Below are 18,793 nucleotides of genomic sequence, written 5' to 3'. Positions count from 1 at the left end.
TGAACTCGGAAATGTCTCGGTTCTGCCGTCATGTTGGTTTTTTGAAGAGTTACACATATGCAGCTGCATTTTGAGGCTGTGGAGTTTTTTAGAGGTGACGGGGTACATCTATCAAGGATGGGCATGGATCTCTACTTGTTGTAGATTAGGGAGGCACATTCTGATTAGAAGATTAGCAGGTGGCCTAGTTGGGGGGCAGAAAGGGGGGGGTAGTTTCTCTCCCCCCCCCCCGACTTTCTGGGTGGCGGGGGTTATTGGAAGTTTTTTGTCAAGGTTGACAGCGGTTGTTGGTTTATAGTTGGATTTGGGTTATCGTCATGGAAATGGTAGGCAGGTTAAGTTATAGTTAGGTTACGCTGGTACGGGGTTTGACGGGGGTGAAGAAGCAGGCAGGGGAAGTTGTTTAACGGATGGGTGGAATTTAAAGTGTTTATGTCTTGATGCATTGATGTATATGGTTGTAATGTTGTAATGTATAGGTGGGGCGGGTTCATGGAAATTTTAGGGAAGCGGGGGCAGGGCTAAAGGTCAGTACATGGTTGTTTAGTGAGGTATAGTTTTGGAAGGCTTTTTGCCGAGGAACTTTTAATGTGATGCGCACCTGTTTCACTAAAGCTGCCTTTTACACACAGTATCGAGTTTGTTGTCTGCTGCCTCCCCCCACCCCTCCCTCCCAAGCGGGGCTTGGGGGGAGCAGCCGACCGAAGGGAGGTCCGCCCGGGCAGTTTGGGAGGGGCGGGGGGGTGGGGGGTAGCAGGCCTCGGTCTTACCATTTTAGTTTTGGGCTTCACGTTTTGTAGCCCAAAGAGAGCCCAATGGGAGCCCAACCATAAGTAGGTTGGGCTCCTGCTCCCAGCTACCATTTTAGGTATGGTGACCTGGTGGCTGGGATCTTAGGTGTTTTTTTTGTTTTTTTCCCACCACCCCTCCAGTTTTTTCTTGTCGTTTATAGTTTTTCGTTTCTTCCGAAGCGTTAGGCGGCTTTTGTTGAGAGAGGTGTGCAGGGGTTATGGCTATGTATTGTCGCTGGAAACAGGTGCAGTGCAGGGGTTATTGGAAGTTTTTTGTCAAGGTTGACAGCGGTTGTTGGGTTATTGTTGGATTTGGGTTATCGTCATGGAAAGGGTAGGCAAGTTAAATTATAGTTAGGTTGCGCAGCTACGGGGTTTGATGGGGTAAAGAAGCAGGCAGGGGAAGTTGTTCAACAGATGGGTGGATTTTAAAGTGTTTATGTTTTGATGCATTGATGTATATGGTTGTAATGTATGGGTGGGGGCGAGTTCAAGGAAATTTTAGGGGCAGAGGCGGGGCTAAAGGTCAGTACATGGTTGTTTAGTGAGGTTTAGTTTTGGAAGGCTTTTTGCCGAGGAATTTTTAATGTGATGCGCACCTGTTTCAATCAAGCAGCCTTTTACACACAGTACTGAGTTTGTGGTCTGCTGCCTCCCCCCACTCCTCCCTCTGCCTGTCCGCCCCCAGAGACAGCATTATTGCTTTAACCTTTGTGACCTGATTAGCGGGGGGTGTGTGGGAGGAGGGAGAGAATGGGCTTTAATTTCTACAAGGAGTTCAATAGTAATACAACATACTGCTTTTGTAACTGTTCAAATAGCCTGTTTTGCGATGCCTATGCACCCTCACCAGGGAATTGCAGACTACCACTCAAAAGCCTGTGCTGTGCCTGTAAACGAGTCTTTCCTTGGCATTACCATCCCCCGTCTCCTCCAGCTCTCTTATTGTAGACGTGTCTCCTATAGATTTATTTGTTTATTAGGTGTAGCAGGAACACTTGTGACTGTGGGGGACGGGTAACATAACATAACAGGTGTATTTGTAAAGCGCACGATTACCCGTAGGTGTCCTGGCGCTGAATAACAGATGTTTATTGTTACCCAACTCAATGGTACTCATTTTATCGACCTCAGATGGATGAAAGGCTGAGTGGACCCGCCGGGATTTGAACCTGTGACCATGAGGTCGAACACAGACCCCTTCAGTGGCTGCTTTAGTCCACTGAGTGACCAGACCCAGCTAGTCCACTGAGCCACCAGACCCGGGCAGAGACATTTAGCCTTTCAGATAGGACTTGAATGTGTGGGCAGCTCCTGAGGTACAGTCGGCTGTTTTTACGTCTGTAATCCTTGCTAGACTGTTCCAAAGTCTTGGTCACTGTTCACAGTCCATCCGTGACATGCTTGCTATCTCTAGTGGATTGTGGTCATTGAGGTTAGTAATGTGTTACAATTTACCTTACATTTTGATCCGCTTAAAGCTCTATGAGGCCCCCTAGGGGAAACAGGGTGCTATACAAATGTGAAATACAATACCTTGGCTGCCCCATCTATCAAAGCAGCTGTCGTGAAATATACAGGGCAGTGCTTTAATTCTGGATCAGGGGAGTATATTTGCTGAACCTGCTTACCCCAATTTTCTTCTGAACCATCGCCCAGTTCCTATATGCAGCATACAGAGTCGGTACAAGGATGTTGATCGTGATGTTTCGAGCGATCCGTGAAATACACATCTTAATAAGCACGACTAGATTCCCTGTTAATGTTGTGAACCAGCCTTAACCCCCCCCACCACGTGCACGATGTCCATCATTACAATTCTGAGTTCTAACTTATGACGTTCATTCAAGCTTATTTGATTGACTTGACCTTCCATCGCCTCTGTGGTCCCACGTGCTGCTTGATATGACTTCACTACAACTTTACTATTCTGAAGGAGCCGTGGACAACATGGATGTACGGGTCACTGTTTTTATTAACCCAAATGTGAGACCTACTATCTATGCCAATGCTTGTTCTTCTTACTTTTTGAACATGTTGTCCTTTAAAAAAAAATGAACCTTTTCCAAATTAAACATTATATTTTTGTGAAAAAAGTATCTTCTGATTTTCATTTTTCTTAAATGAAGTTTCATCAGTCTGCTTTTGTCAGGCTTACTCTCTTTATTTTAGAAATTTGTCATAATGACATATTAGCTATCAAACACAACACCATGATGAGTTTAGCATGAACATGTTCTGAATTATGGTTTCCATAGGAGATGAGAGACAATTACATTAAAGTCAATGAGCACTTTGCCTACGTTGAACAGACATTTTACAGACGACTAAAATAATAAAAGTCTCTGGTGAATTTGGTATCCGTTAGAATGATGTGTCCTTCTGTTTAAGGTGGTTGGGCATTCAATAGTCAGGTCACATCAGGATTATTTGTGGTAAGTCTCAGGTGGTGTGTTTACCCATTAGATATTCCTTTGTGTTCCACTCAGGCCTTAGGAGGATGATGTAGACTTTGGGGCAGAAGATACAGCCCAGGACTCCAGCGCTGGATGTCAGGATGGCAAAGATCTCTACGGCCACCATGTACCTGCCCTTGGTGCTCAGGTATGCTGGTATGAAGGTGACCCAGACACTGCAGAACACCAGCATGCTGAAGGTGATCAACTGGGCTTCATTGAAAGTAGCTGGCAACTTCCTAGACATGGAGGCAACAACAAAACTCAGAAGAGCCAACAACCCTATATAGCCAACCACTGCATAAAATACAAAGGCTGATCCCTCATTACACTGAAAGATCATTTTCCCAATTTCTGATTTAAAATCAATGTCTGGGAAAGGGGCAGAGTGGATGAGCCAGAAAGCACAGATCACCACCTGCCCCAGGGAGCAGAGAAGCACCAGGCAGCTGGGTATTCGAGGGTCAACCCACTTTCTAAACTTACTTCCCGGCTTTGTGGCATTAAAGGCGATGATAACTGTGATGGTCTTTGCTAGGACAGAAGACACAGCAATTGTGAAAATGAATCCAAAGGCGACTTGTCGAAACAGGCAGGACATCTTTGAAGGACGTCCAATAAACAGGAAGGAGCAGAGGAAGGACAGCATGAGGGAGAGGAGAAGGGTGTAGCTGAGATCCCGGTTATTGGCTTTCACTAGTGGTGTGTTGCGGTACTTAATGAAGATTCCCAGTACTCCCACAGTGACAACGGAGAAGAAACTTGCAAAGAAGGATAAGGCCAAACCCAAAGTATCGTCAAAGGACAGGACGTCTATAGCCCGTGGAATGCAGGCATCTCTCCACTCATTGGACCACTGGTGTTCAAGGCACTGTAAACAGTTTCCCATATCTGCATGAAAACATAATATAGAGTTTAACAAACATCCTTTCAAAGAGACACAGGAAATTAGTCATTAGCTGTAGGTGTGCAGCTGGGGATTGCTCCTGTTAGATCTCCCTCTAAGGTCCCTCAACCTCGTGGTTTGTGTGGTTAATTAATACGTTTAGGGTTCCACATACAGCTTGTTAATATATGGATCATTTTTTTTTTAAATGTACTTTGAGCACAGATATGAACAAGCCTCATGCTCTAGTGCCGGGACAGTTGTTTCGAACCACCTGGTAATTGTGTACAACACATTCAAATTTACATATCAAGTGTATCTGAGTCCATCTTTTTCAAGGCTATGAGAGTGCCAGTGCCCTATGTAAGAAAAGGGATTATTAGTTGGGGAGGTTATGAATCCTGCCAATGGAATACGTCCAATATCCTGTCAGCTAAAACATTCAACTTCGACCAGGGTTCAAACCCTCATAGCTGTGGCCCAGAGCAGACAGACTTAACTCATGGAAAACGTATCAAGTATTTAGCAGCACCACACCTATTAAAAAGTCAAAGCACAAATCAATAAAAATCCACAAGCAATTTCTACCAATGATGAAAAATAACTATTATTAAAATTCAATAAGGAGAACCAGAGATAGGATATTTTTTTAATTGAAAAGATCCAAGAAAGAGCATTGCATCTATGGATGTGTTTGACTAGGACATAGACACAAGCTGAGGCGCACCACAATGCATTGGAGGCCAGCTCTAGCATAGTGAGTTAACCAGGTCAAATATTTTGCCTTCTGACTTAGGACCTTAGTTATAATTTGCCGGTGACCTGCCATCTGCCATTTTTACATATGTCCACTAGCTTGGCAGGGACCTTTGTGTCTTCAAAGGTGCCGTCACCACCACAACAGCTTCTCTGACTGCTGTGTTTCATGCGCCTGCTCAGCAAACTTTAGATTTTAACAAACTCCCAACAAGGAAGTGTTAGACCTGCCATCTATACGGTGGTCTTTCCTTAAACTTTCTACCTGCTTACCTCCTCTTTTTGCGTGTACCTTTTTGGTGGTCTTAGGACCCTGAGAACTTTACGACTGCTAACCAGTGCTAAAGTGCACGCGCTTCTCCCCTAAAATAGGGTGACATTAGTGTATAACTGATAGGCATATTTAGTTTACTTATAAGTACATTATAAAATGGTATGCCACATACCCAGGGCCTGTAATCTAAATCCTACTAGTGGGCCTGCAGCACTGGTTGTGTCATCCACACAAGTAGCCTTTTAAACCTGTTTCAGGCCTCCCATTGCAAGGCCCTTGTGTGCATTTTACTGCCACTTTGACTTGACATTTAAAACCACCACTTGCCAAGCCTTAAACTCCCCTTTTTTTTTTTTTGTTTTGTTTTTTTTGAAAACCTTTATTGACAGTTCAACAGAGAACAAGTATGGGCCTACAACCCCCCGGGGCCGGCCGCTAATCAATCAGAGCAAAAACAGGCAAGTGTAGACACAGGCAGCACATCGGGTAGCAGAATCGTGATGCTAATACTGTGAACAGCGTAGGTAGGGCACCAGGAGAAAAAGGTTTTCGTTTTATAATGAAACGAGGCAGAAGGATCAGGTGCCAGACAATTTTCAAACAGCAATTACAGGTATGCAGAGTAATAGATGTAAACGATTTACAGCAATCTATTAGGTCAATGGCGCAAACACAAAAACATCAGGATGAGGAAGAAAATCATAAGCAGTTGCGCCTGCAGTCCCCCGCCAGAACTCCCGGAGAACACCCCGGAAATTGTGGTACACATGGAGCGGCAACGAGTCATAGCAAAGGAGGCGTATCACACTGATCCCAGAAAAAGAAAAACAAAAAGAATCAGAGAAGAAAAAGGAGGCCATAGAAAAAGAGATAAAAGACAAAAGAATCCCCTCCCCCAACCCCCCACCCTGCACCTCTGCAGATGAGTACGGCCCCCCCCCCAGCAGTGTGCCTGTCGCCCTGGAACCAGACCCGAAATATAGGAGAATAGGGAAAAAGAAGTAGGAAAAGAACCCCACCAGACGGGGGGGTAGAGAAAGTATTAATAAACTGGAGGAAATGAAATGAAATGAAAATAAATTTATTGAGCGCGATTGCTGCCCGGGGGCGTCCAAGCGCTAAGTTGTACTGAGGCGGAGTGACCAGGAGCGGAAGGATTAAGACACGAAGGATTTAGCAAACAGTAGTGTCTTCAGGTTTTTCCGGAATGAAAGCAGATTTGGATTAGATCGGAGTGAGAGGGGAAGGGCGTTCCAGAGTTTGGCAGTGTTTAGAGAGAACAGCCTGCCACCCGACCTGGCTCTCTTCACTCTGGGAACAACAGCCAGGAAGGCTTCCATCGACCTAAGATTCCTGTTTGGGTGATAGGGGATGACAAGGTCGTTGTTAATGGGTGGGCCTGTTTTCCAAAAGGCGTGATGTGCCATGCATAACGCCTTGAATGCTACTCTCTGCCTCACTGGCAGCCAGTGGAGACTCTTCAGGGCCGGTCTGGCTGACTGGGATCGTGGAATCTGTAGCAGGGTGCGTGCTGCACAGTTTTGCACGATCTGTAATTTCCGGAGGGTCATTTCGGGAGCCCCCACATACAGGGCATTGTTCGAGTCCAGACGAGACTGAATGAGGCCCTGTACCGCCACCTTTCTAGCTTCTAGCGGTAGAAGTGGAAGGATCTTTCTAAGAATTCTTAGTAGGCCAAAGCATGTGGCGGACAGCTTCATGGCCTGGTTGGTAAATGAGAGTTTGTTATCCAGCCACACTCCTAGGCTTTTAACACTTTCCTTGGGGGTGGGAGGGGGACCCAGAGTACAGGGCCATAGAGAGGTGAAAGGTACTGGGGAGGTTGGGCCTAGGAGCATTAGCTCCGTCTTGTCCCCATTCAGTTTTAGGGAGGAGGAGGTCATCCATCCCTTGACATCCTCTAAGCATTTTAGCAGATCTGCCGGGCATTGCCTGTTATTGCCCGCGGCCAATGAGACCACTAGTTGCGTGTCGTCGGCGTATGACACAATTTTGATGCCATACGGTTCGACGACACCCGCCAGCGGCCTCATGTATACGTTGAACAGCACAGGGCTCAGGGAAGAGCCCTGTGGTACTCCGCAGCTGAGGGTTTTCCTAGAGGACATTATCTCGTCATCAAAGATCCGAAAGGATCTCTCAGACAGGAAAGACTCAAACCACCTTAGTGCGTCGCCAGATACTCCGATGTCATGGAGGCGGTTCAGCAAGGTGTTATAGCTGACCGTATCGAATGCGGCACTTAGATCAAGGAGGATCACTGCCACTGATCCCCCCTGATCCAGTACCCTTCGAGATTCTTCTGTGACTGCTAGCAAGGCGGTTTCAGTACCGTGCTTCGGTCTGAAGCCTGTCTGCGATGTGTGTAGCAGAGAATGGTTCTCTAGGAACTGAACGAAGGAGGGCCTTCAAAACATACCCCCGGCTTCTCCCTCCCGCACGGTAAGTTTCCCCCAAAGTGAACAATAAACAGCACACAAGCGATCTTCTCAAAGAAAGATGGGGAGCATTATGCACCTATTATGCTGTTAGCTATGCCAGGAGAGCGCGCAACCCCTGAGCCCGCCCGTCCACTAGATGACCACCCCTGAAGGATCAGCCTCATCCCTGACCACTCTTTGGAATTCTGCCCATGCCTACCCCTCGACCCAGCACCATATCCGACGTTCCAAGGTAGAGGATTGTCCAAAAACGTCCGAGAAGCGACGCACACAGGTGGGGTGGAAGTCTCTGAGCATCAACACAGTCCGCAGCGTGGAGAAACAGGCTTCCCAGTGCTGCCCCAGGATATGCACTGCACTCAAGGTCCAGGAAGGCAGAAGCAGCCAAAGCAGACAATAGTTGCTGGAGTTGTCCCTGGGTCGCAGGAGGGCACGTACGGGACGAGGCTACCACATCCCACTCAGGTCCAATGCCACCAGGACAAATCAAGCCCTCAGCCGGACGAACACACTGTAGCATACTGGCCTGAGTGTCCAGCCGTGCACTAACCTCAGGGGTGGCCGCCAAAGTGTCCTCCTGTGCGCAGTGTGGGTAGTCCCTGTGTACGTGCGGACAGGCGGGCCGCCATTGCCCCAACGCCGACGCCACACCGTCGAGCTTACCCCCCAAGACCCCGACACCATGAATCAAGGAGGAGTGAAGAGCACCAAGGGCCTCGAGGAGGTCGCCGTATCCCAGCACAGCTCTCTGCGATCGCGCCGCCACACTCCCAAAAGTCGCACTCTCACAAGCCCGCTGCGACCCAACGGACAGGATGGTAGGCTTCATCGCAACAAGATGGCCGCCAAGTATGCCCGACCCTCACCGGGGCCGGGACCCTGGGACAAGTGTCTCGATGGCCACGTCGCTGGTGACCGGGTTCCGGGGGCAGGCGAAAAGTTATCCGTTGCGTGGTCACGGGCAATAGTCGTCCCCACTACGGACCCGCTCCCGTAAAAATCCGGGGGCGGCCCGCAATGATCAGGGCAGGATACGGGCGGCGGCCGGGCAGCTCACCATCAAAGGCAGGGGCAGCCACCGGAGGATCTGAGAAGTGCACCCACGGGCATGCACTCGGTCCGCTACACTTGACAGTAGAAACGACCACGACGAAATGTAGGCCGAGTTTGGCACCGCTCCGGTGGACCGCCTCCGCCCAGTCACAACAGGCCGCTGTTGTTGAACTGCCACCCGGCCACGGCGTCCACCTGAGGTCCCGGCTCCAGGGCCGCACAAGCCGCAAAGTTCAAATGAAAGTTTCTCCGGCGATACCGCAGCCAGAAACCTCGGAGTCACACAGTCGGGTGCCACTCTCCTTCAGAAACACGACCGCGTAGCACAGGTTGAGGATCTCGTGCAGGATATCCGTGCGGGATGCGGAGGTTCACGGAGCCGGGAGTCTACGCTGCCTTCCCGGTCGCCATCTTGGCTCCTCCCCCTAAACTCCCCTTTTTATTACACATAAGTGACCCCTAAGGTAGGCCTTAGGTAGCCCTAAGGGCAGGGTGCTGTCTAAGTAAAAGGTAGGACATGTACTTTTAAGTTTTACGTGTCCTGGTAGTGACAAACAGCTAAATGTGTTTTTCACTACTGTGAGGACTACTCCTCTAATAGGCTAGCATTTGGAATTCCTTAATACATTTTTAAGCTGTAATTTCTGATTAGAAAGGAGTAGTTACATCGTGCTTCATATCTTTGGAATGGTAACAATGAATTCTCTTTACTGGTAAAGATGGATTTAACATTACTATTTTAGAAATGCAACTTTTAGAAAGGAGACATTTCTCTGCACTTATTGCTCCATGTGCCTTGCAGCCTGTCTCCAATACACGTCTGTGGTATGTGACAGCCATGCTTTGTGCATTCCTTCTAGACAGCCACAAACACATGAAAGGTGGGTGAGACAGAGAACTCATCTGCATTCATCGACATTCTTATAGCTCCTAATGGGCAGGAACAGGGAGGGGGAGCTGACACTTACACTTGAAAAGGCAGAGTCCTGTGCCTCACACAAATGGCTGACACGTAGCCTGGCAGACAGGGCTGCGATGAAAAGGGAGCTGTGCACTTCAAGGGCCTGTTCTGAAGTCACCCTCAATTCAAAGGCACATTTGGGTATAAGTACTGGGGCTCTGACCATACCGAGACAGAACAATGCTGCTGGGAGTAAAGACTGCTGTGCTGCAAGGATTGACACTTTGACTGTCTGCTGCTCTGAAGGAACTGCTGTCTGCTTTTCTGACCTGCTCTGCTGCCTGCTGATCTCTGCCCCGCTGAGGACAAGGACTGGACCCATCTCACTTGATCCCAGAGTGATTCCAAGGACTTGCCCCCTGTTCTGAAAGTCTCAGGGCCATCATAGACTTCTTTCAACTCTGCAACATAACCTGGACTCACCATCTGTGAGCTCTGCCCTGCCAAGTGGTGCCAATCCAGTCCTGGGCCCTTGAAAGGTGATTTCTGCTGTCCAGAACTATCAAAATCAACGCAGTGATGACTTGGCACCGATTGGAACTGACGCATTGCCCTTCAACACAGACGCAGAAGCCGATCGACAAAATCACCTTGACGGACTGCATGGCTCGATGCCAACGGACAGCACAGCTCGACGATGAGCCATAGCCTGCATCGTACAGTGGTTCATCGACGAACCCTTCATTGACTGCGCGGATCAGCACTAACACTTCATCTCCATCCACAGGATCGAAGGGGCAACTCTTAACATCAAGTCTCTGATGTCGACGCTTGAGCCATCAAAGGTACTTTTTCATTGGGACCTGCAGGGGTCCTGTAGCGGACCTGCCCTCCAGCGCGATCTGCCTGAACATTGGATTTAACCCGGGACAGCATAACCTCCAGTAACCCCTTAGCTGAATTTGAATCTCAGCACTACTTTATGATTTATCTTTTAAAAATTCATAATTCTGGTTCTACTTATTGGATTTTTGTGTTTTGATCTTGATTTTTTCCTAAAAAATATTCTCTATTTTTCTAAACCTATGTGGTGTATTTTTGTAGTGTTTTCATTGTGTTTCTGTGTGTGTGTTATACAAATACTTTACACATTGCCTCTTTAGATAAGCCTGACAGCTTTGTGGCAAGCTACCAGAGTATGACCAAAGGGTATCCTTTAGTGTGTATCTAGCTTACCCTAATTAGGATTGTGGTCACTACTTGGACAGGGTGCATACCTCTGCTAACTAGAGAACCAATTTCTAACATTGGTGATCAGCGGTGTGGATAAAACTTGTGTTTGTTCAATGCCACATTTTTCACTATAACTCTATACTAAGACCAATTTGAGCCTATTTCAAATCTCCCTAATTGGCTTTTTGATTTTTCTGCTAAACCATGTCTCACTGTGGAGAAGCAGCACCTACTCCTGCACTAATTGATTTTGAGCTGGTTAGAATCTTACACTGTGCTCCAGCTGATGGATTTCTTTAAGAACTTTCAAGTGTCTACAAGGGGTTTCACCAGGAAGGTGGAGTTACAGAAGGCTTTAAAAGCCTGGCAGGGACCCAGGTAGCTGAGGATGACAATCCACGGGTGGATAGCAGGATATTCCTGAGAAGGAGGATGACTTAATTCTAGATGCTTGTAGAAGGGGCCAACAACTTGACAGGAGCAGTAGTGGTTCCCAGACCAGGGAGCAGTCTCTCCTCCAGGAACCTGTCTAAAGAGGAGCTGACAGGCAGGAGGGAGGTAAGGAATTTAAAGCTGGAGCTTGCCAAATTGGAGCAGGCTTGAGAAGAAAGGAGGCTGGCCATGGAGGAGAGGAAATTCACCCATGAGCTCAACCTCAAAGAGCTGGATATTAGAGTCCTACAAGTGGGATCCAGCAACGGCAATGGTGGCAGCATACTTGCAGTGTCCACTGGTGAGTCCCGAGCCCGGATACCTAGGGAGTTGTTGCTCAGTTGTGGTGGGGGGTGACATAAACAAATGGTTTGCAGTCTATGAAGTGGCTCTAAGAGTGCACAAGGTCCAAGAGAAGTTCTGGGGTGGTAGTTTATGGATATATATGCCCATTGTTAGAAGGGACACACTCATTACACTAGAGGTAGAGGGCCAGACCTGATACACTGCCATGAAAGCCGTTCTAGTCAGTAGGTTTCGACTGACCCCTGAGAGGTACAGGCCGAGATTCAGGGGCAGCCACCAGATCTCCACACAAACATGGGGGGGATTTCTTGGATTATGTCATCAAAGCACTAGCAGGCTGAGTGAGGGGGAGCAAGACTGGTGACTATTCAGGGCTCTGCAACTTAATTTTAAAGGAGCATGTGCTTGATCTTTGTGTTCCAGAGCTGCGCCAACACCTGGTTGATGGAAAGTTAACTGACTCAGGAAACTTGCAGAGGAGATGGACATCTGGGTCAGCACCAGAGTGTCCAAGAAGGCATCCGGGGGGACTCCCAAACGGGTGGTCAGGGTTCCCAAAAGGAAGCAGGGGGAGATAAAAAGAGGTTCTCCAAAGGCCCCTAAAACTACTCACAAGGGAAATTGTCTGGTTCTCATTGCCAGTCTGTTCACCAGAAGAAAAAAACTACACTGACAAAGGTCAGCATCCCGAGCCCAGCAAGTGCTATGAGTTCTACTAGTATAGAAACTACAAGGGGGATCTCAAGTGTACATAAAGAATACCACCTCCCACTGGAGGAAATAATCCAGGGGTGGCTAGTGTAGTGCTAGGGGAGGAGTTTGTCCCAGTTAATGGGGGTGGGGAGTTAGTTGGTTTACCCTAGAGGTATTTAGACAGAGTATCGAATTGAAAATATCATGTGACAAATATCGTGCTGAAAATATTGTTGTTTGAAAATATCATGGTATATAATATTGAGGTCAAGAATATCGAAATTATGTTTTGTATTAAATGTCAATGTTAAAAATATCGAAGTAGAAAATATCGTTCTGAAAAATATCGATAGTTTAATGTTATTTAGTTTTATTTCTGTAGTTTTATTGTTTTTAGTGTAGGAATTTATATTTCATTTAATTTTAGATTTTTTTAATAATGTTAATATATTTTTAGTTTATTTATTTTTTTTAGTAGCGGGATGTTGGGTATTTAAAATATTTTATATTTATTTAAAAACATATTTTTGTACACATTTTTAGGAGCGGGGCATTGGGTTTATAGGGGGTAAGGGTGGGTAGTGTTTTAAAATATTTAAAACATATATAAAATATTTTAAATGTAATATTAAAAACATTATTTTTACAAATTTTTAGGAGCAGGATATTGGGTTTATGCGGGTAAGGGTGGGGAGTCTTTTAAAATATTTAAACATATTTTAAATATTTTAAATGTAATTTATAAAAACTTTTTACAAATTTGTAGGAGCAGGATATTGGGTGTATAGGTGATAAGGATGTGGAGTGTTTTAAATATTTAAAAAATATTTTAAATATTTTAAATTTAATTTAAAAACTTAATTTTTTAGGAGTGGGATGTTAGGTTTATGGGGGATAAGGGTGGGAAGTGTTTTAAAATATTGGTAAAAATTATGGGAAATAAATAGAAAATATGTAAAAGATTTTGAATGGGAAATGGAAAAATTATGTATGTTTCGTGTCTAGCATCTTCCATGACTTAATGTAGGTTGGAGTGGGAATCGAAAATTATGTATGTTTAGTGTCCAGAATTTTCTTTCAAGTGAGTTACGTTGGAGTGGAAACAGTAAATTAGATATGTTTAGTGTCCAGCACCTTCCCTGACTTAATGTAGGTTGGAGTGGGAATAGTAAACTATGTATGTTTAGTGTCTAGCACCTTCCCTGACTTAATGTAGGTTGGAGTGGGAATAGTAAGTTAGATATGTTTAGTGTCCAGCACTTTATCTGACTTAATGTAGGTTGGAGTGGGAATAGTAAATAATGTAGTATCCAGCACTTCCACTGACTTAATTTAGGGTTGGAGTGGGAATAGTAAATTATGTACGTTTAGAGCATCATTACGAAAGTGTCCGACCGCGTTGGTCAATGTCCTACGAGTGGTCGGAGGCTTTCCAACGACCCTGTCGGTTTGCGGTCCGACTGCAGAATAATGATATCAGCGGTCGGAGTCTAATCCTGCCGGTTTTTCCGACGCGGTTTCTACAGGCTTTAGGAGTTCGTCAATCGGTCGAAACCACTGTCAGATCTGAGACCTTAAACGTGTCGGTTGAAGGCAACTCTGACCGAAATTGTAATAAGGCCGTATATATTTTGTTCTTTTAAATTATTATTAAAGTTTTAATATTTGTGTTTGGACGATAATAATGTGGTCTTTACTTTTGTTTTTGATATTTCCGTTGTTTTGTATGTTTATTTAATGTTTACTGTATTTTTGTTTACTATATTTGTGTTTTCTATATTAGATGTATCAATGTTTTTACTGACAATATTTTTTCTTCAATATTTGTGTATTTTTTCTAATAAATATAGGATGTCAATATTTTTGTCATTGATAATTTTGGTGTTCGATATTAGCAGTGCCTATATTATGTCGGTGAACCGTCCCTGGGTGACAGTGAGATTGTTCCTAAGATCCATGTGCCCTAAAATACTGCAAAGTATAGGCAATGGGTCACCATCAATGGGCAAGATGTTAAGGCTCTGAGGGATACATGTGCCAGCATGCCTATAGTAAGGAGTCAGTTAGTCTCACCAGAGCAAGCAATTCCCAATGCATTCCTGGTCATGGTGCCTGACAGCAGAAAGGGTCACTATCCTGTGGCCCCTGTTCCATTTGAGTGGGAGGGGGGGTTTCAAGTCTTCTGAAGGTTGCTGTGAGCCCTCCCATGCATGTGGACTGTTTGCTTGGTAATGACCTTGAGCACACTATCTGAAAGAAAGTGGAGATCAAAGCTTATATGGAGATGTTGGGGTTACCTGATTGGATCTGTGCAACTAAAAGGTACATGACTGCCCAGGACGGGATTCCTAAAGGGCTGGAGCCTGCAACAATGTCCCAGCCAGCTGCTAAAAAGAAAAAAGGCAGAGGGTGTGGGAAAACAGCCCCTGAGTATCTTCCCAGTGAGGAGGATGGGGCATCTGCGGTGGCTGCCATGGAGCCCACTGAAGAGGGCACTGCTTCCCTTGGTGACCTGCCTATACTTGCTGGATGACATGTAGAAGGCGGACCCACCAAGAAGTTCTGTAGGGCACAATGGGAGTGTCCAGCCCTTGAGGGCACAAACAAACAGGCTGAAGCCCAAGCAGCAGGTGATGCCTCTGGGAGTTATCACATTTACTGGTAGGACAACCTCCTTTACAGTGAGCTTAAGGCTTCTATGCATGGTAAAACAAGTGCCTTCCTAATGGAACTGGCTCACAAGATTAACCTGGTAGGACACCTGGTCAAAGACAAGACCTTTGCAAGTCTTGTCCCACAATTTTATAGGCCTTTGATCAGGGATACCTCTGCTGCATGCTACAGGACTTGTGTAACCGACCAGGTCAGTAGGAAGACAGGGCAGAGGCTGAAAGCCCCCCTTAATCCCTTGTCTGACATTGGCACGCTCTTTGAATGGGTGGACATCAACATTTTTGGGTCTATGGATCCACAGACAGTTTCAGGCAACAGGTTTATCCTAGTTCTGGTGGATCAGGCTTTTAGGTACCCAGAGGAAATCCCTCTAAAGACTGTGACTGCACCTGCAGTGGTAAAGGCTCTCATGGGGATTTTCACCTGACTGGGTTTCCCTAAGGATGCTGTGTCTGACAGAGTAAACTTCATGCCTGCATACATGCAGTCAGTGTGGAAGATATGTGGGGTAACCTACAAGTTCTCCCCCTTACTATCCGCAAACAACGGCCAACCATTATGTGTTACATGTTAGTAATGCGTTCGCTTCCTAGAAGTGTAACCCTTTTGGGTCAGCTGACTTAATGTCTCGTAGCCTAATCAACTGCTAAGATATTTTAGGCGATATTAAGATCTTTTATGCCTTAATGTAATTTCAAATATTGACGTAACTTCTGAGTATAATTGTAATCCAAGCTAACAATATCATGTTGATTATTAATAAGAGTAAGGCATTATTCAAATTCGATCTGCTAAGGCCAGTTACAGAGACAATGATTGCTGTCTAAGAGGGACATGGTAGATGGCACTGGAAAAAATAAAGACTTAGGGCCCGATTCCAATGCGGTTAGGAAGGCCTCCTAATGGCATTTGCTCATCCGAATCGGATCGGAAACGTGCCTTTCTGACCGACTCAGAAAGGTTTCTGACTGACCGAGTATGATGCGAGTTCGGCGTAAGGAATATCCCAATCCGAACCTGACGGCATTCAGAAGGACCGAGCCATACGGAGCAGAATCATACGTCTCGAAGGGCCGTGTTTCCTAACGAACGAGTACGATGCTGGATTCGGACAGCCTTTCCGAATCGTGTCATCTGACTCAAATCGGCAGTCAGATTTAGACTTTGATGGGCCCGTAGAGGGCTCCCCTGCACCCGGAGCCTTCCCAATCGGGCCCATGGGGGTACCCATGGGTCTCCCCTTACCAGCCATGCACAGTGTGGCAGGCACCTGGGAGTGCCCACCACAGGGTGCCAAATATTCCCCAGCCACCACTTTCTTCAATTGGGAGCCTATGAATTCGATCGGAACATAGGCTCCCATTGAAGTCAATGGGAGTCCGACCGAATCGTATCTGGAAGCATCCGCATGCATCGTACTCGGTCAGTCTGACTCTCCCGATCCGGATCGGTCAGAAACCATTCCCAAACCCATTCGGTCGGGAAGATTTCCAAACCGCATCGGAATGGGGCCCTTAGTTTTATGTTCAGTTTGAAAGACTAGGGAATATTACAAGAAGGAGTTGTGATGTAACCTATTTTCAAAATAGGTTAATTTAACTACATATACAAAAATTATAGATGGGGTACAGATGTTCAGGGAAGTTAAGAAGGTAAAGAAAGTAAAAAGAGTAAAGAAAACAAAGAAAAAGTTGAGAAAAGCAATTTGAGAAAAAACATTAAAAGTCCCAAGGAATCAATGTTCAGTAAGAAAAGATAAATAGATAATATTCGAAAATGTGTAGGAGAGACTCTCTTATACAGAGAGAAAGAGAGAAAGTAACACCTTTGGCTAAAAAGAATAATGATAAAAACTGATAATCAAATCTTCCATAGAAGACAATAGTCCCAAGTCGATTTCATCCTTGATAGAGGTAGAAAATCTTGCTTGAAGTTTTCATGTATTTTTGGATTGGAATCCTTTCTGTTGCTGGTCTAGTCAAGCATTGAGCCAACCTGTGGTCAGGATTATAGATGTTTAAACCAGATTGGTCGCACACTGCTACACCTACCACTCGTGTTCCCCCAATGAAAATGGTCCCTGAAGGTCAGCGTCGGCGGATACACCTATGCTCGAGTGTGAATGCAAGTATGCGTGGCGTGTGCCATCCCTGGACACGTGTTTCGAGGTAGTTGCCTCTCGTCAGCAGGGAGTAGGAAAATGTGTGGGGTTGCTGTGTAAGCTGCTAAAATCGTTATCATGTCTAGTACCTCTCGTAGCGCGCAGGTGCGTAACCATGAGTCCGTCGACTCCACCGGCTCAAGGGAGCCTGAATATAAAGTTAAACCAGATTGGTCGCACACTGCTACACCTACCAGTCGTGTTCCCCCAATGAAAATGGTCCCTGAAGGTCAGCGTCGGCGGATACACCTATGCTCGAGTGTGAATGCAAGTATGCGTGGCGTGTGCCATCCCTGGACACGTGTTTCGAGGTAGTTGCCTCTCGTCAGCAGGGAGTAGGAAAATGTGTGGGGTTGCTGTGTAAGCTGCTAAAATCGTTATCAGGTCTAGTACCTCTCGTAGCGCGCAGGTGCGTAACCATGAGTCCGTCGACTCCACCGGCTCAAGGGAGCCTGAATATAAAGTTAAACCAGATTGGTCGCACACTGCTACACCTACCAGTCGTGTTCCCCCAATGAAAATGGTCCCTGAAGGTCAGCGTCGGCGGATACACCTATGCTCGAGTGTGAATGCAAGTATGCGTGGTGTGTGCCATCCCTGGACACGTGTTTCGAGGTAGTTGCCTCTCGTCAGCAGGGAGTAGGAAAATGTGTGGGGTTGCTGTGTAAGCTGCTAAAATCGTTATCAGGTCTAGTACCTCTCGTAGCGCGCAGGTGCGTAACCATGAGTCCGTCGACTCCACCGGCTCAAGGGAGCCTGAATATAAAGTTAAACCAGATTGGTCGCACACTGCTACACCTACCAGTCGTGTCCCCCAATGAAAATGGTCCCTGAAGGTCAGCGTCGGCGGATACACCTATGCTCGAGTGTGAATGCAAGTATGCGTGGCGTGTGCCATCCCTGGACACGTGTTTCGAGGTAGTTGCCTCTCATCAGCAGGGAGTAGGAAAATGTGTGGGGTTGCTGTGTAAGCTGCTAAAATCGTTATCAGGTCTAGTACCTCTCGTAGCGCGCAGGTGCGTAACCATGAGTCCGTCGACTCCACCGGCTCAAGGGAGCCTGAATATAAAGTTAAACCAGATTGGTCGCACACTGCTACACCTACCAGTCGTGTTCCCCCAATGAAAATGGTCCCTGAAGGTCAGCGTCGGCGGATACACCTATGCTCGAGTGTGAATGCAAGTATGCGTGGCGTGTGCCATCCCTGGACACGTGTTTCGAGGTAGTTGCCTCTCGTCAGCAGGGAGTAGGAAAATGTGTGGGGTTGCTGTGTAAGCTGCTAAAATCGTTATCAGGTCTAGTACCTCTCGTAGCGCGCAGGTGCAACTACCTCGAAACACGTGTCCAGGGATGGCACACGCCACGCATACTTGCATTCACACTCGAGCATAGGTGTATCCGCCGACGCTGACCTTCAGGGACCATTTTCATTGGGGGAACACGCCTGGTAGGTGTAGCAGTGTGCGACCAATCTGGTTTAACTTTATATTCAGGCTCCCTTGAGCCGGTGGAGTCGACGGACTCATGGTTACGCACCTGCGCGCTACGAGAGGTACTAGACCTGATAACGATTTTAGCAGCTTACACAGCAACCCCACACATTTTCCTACTCCCTGCTGACGAGAGGCAACTACCTCGAAACACGTGTCCAGGGATGGCACACGCCACGCATACTTGCATTCACACTCGAGCATAGGTGTATCCGCCGACGCTGAC

The 18,793-nt window shown here is 46.5% G+C and overlaps 1 protein-coding gene across 2 annotated transcripts in view; it reads right to left on the bottom strand.

The window, feature by feature from the left end:
• Positions 1–2,938: 2,938 nt before the first annotated feature.
• Positions 2,939–18,793, bottom strand: part of LOC146838952 (vomeronasal type-2 receptor 26-like) — a 104,218-nt gene continuing 88,363 nt past the window's right edge. For both annotated transcript variants that reach the window (XM_085600194.1, XM_085600195.1), the window contains one exon: positions 2,939–4,138. In XM_085600194.1, coding sequence (XP_085456320.1) covers positions 3,234–4,136 — 903 coding nt within the window. In that variant the 5' untranslated portion in view covers positions 4,137–4,138 and the 3' untranslated portion in view covers positions 2,939–3,233. The remainder of the gene's footprint in view (positions 4,139–18,793) is intronic.

Source organism: Triturus cristatus, chromosome 4_2, assembly GCF_964204655.1.
Source record: "Triturus cristatus chromosome 4_2, aTriCri1.1, whole genome shotgun sequence".
NCBI lineage: Eukaryota > Metazoa > Chordata > Amphibia > Caudata > Salamandridae > Triturus > Triturus cristatus.
This window is presented reverse-complemented; position numbering and strand designations above follow the sequence as displayed.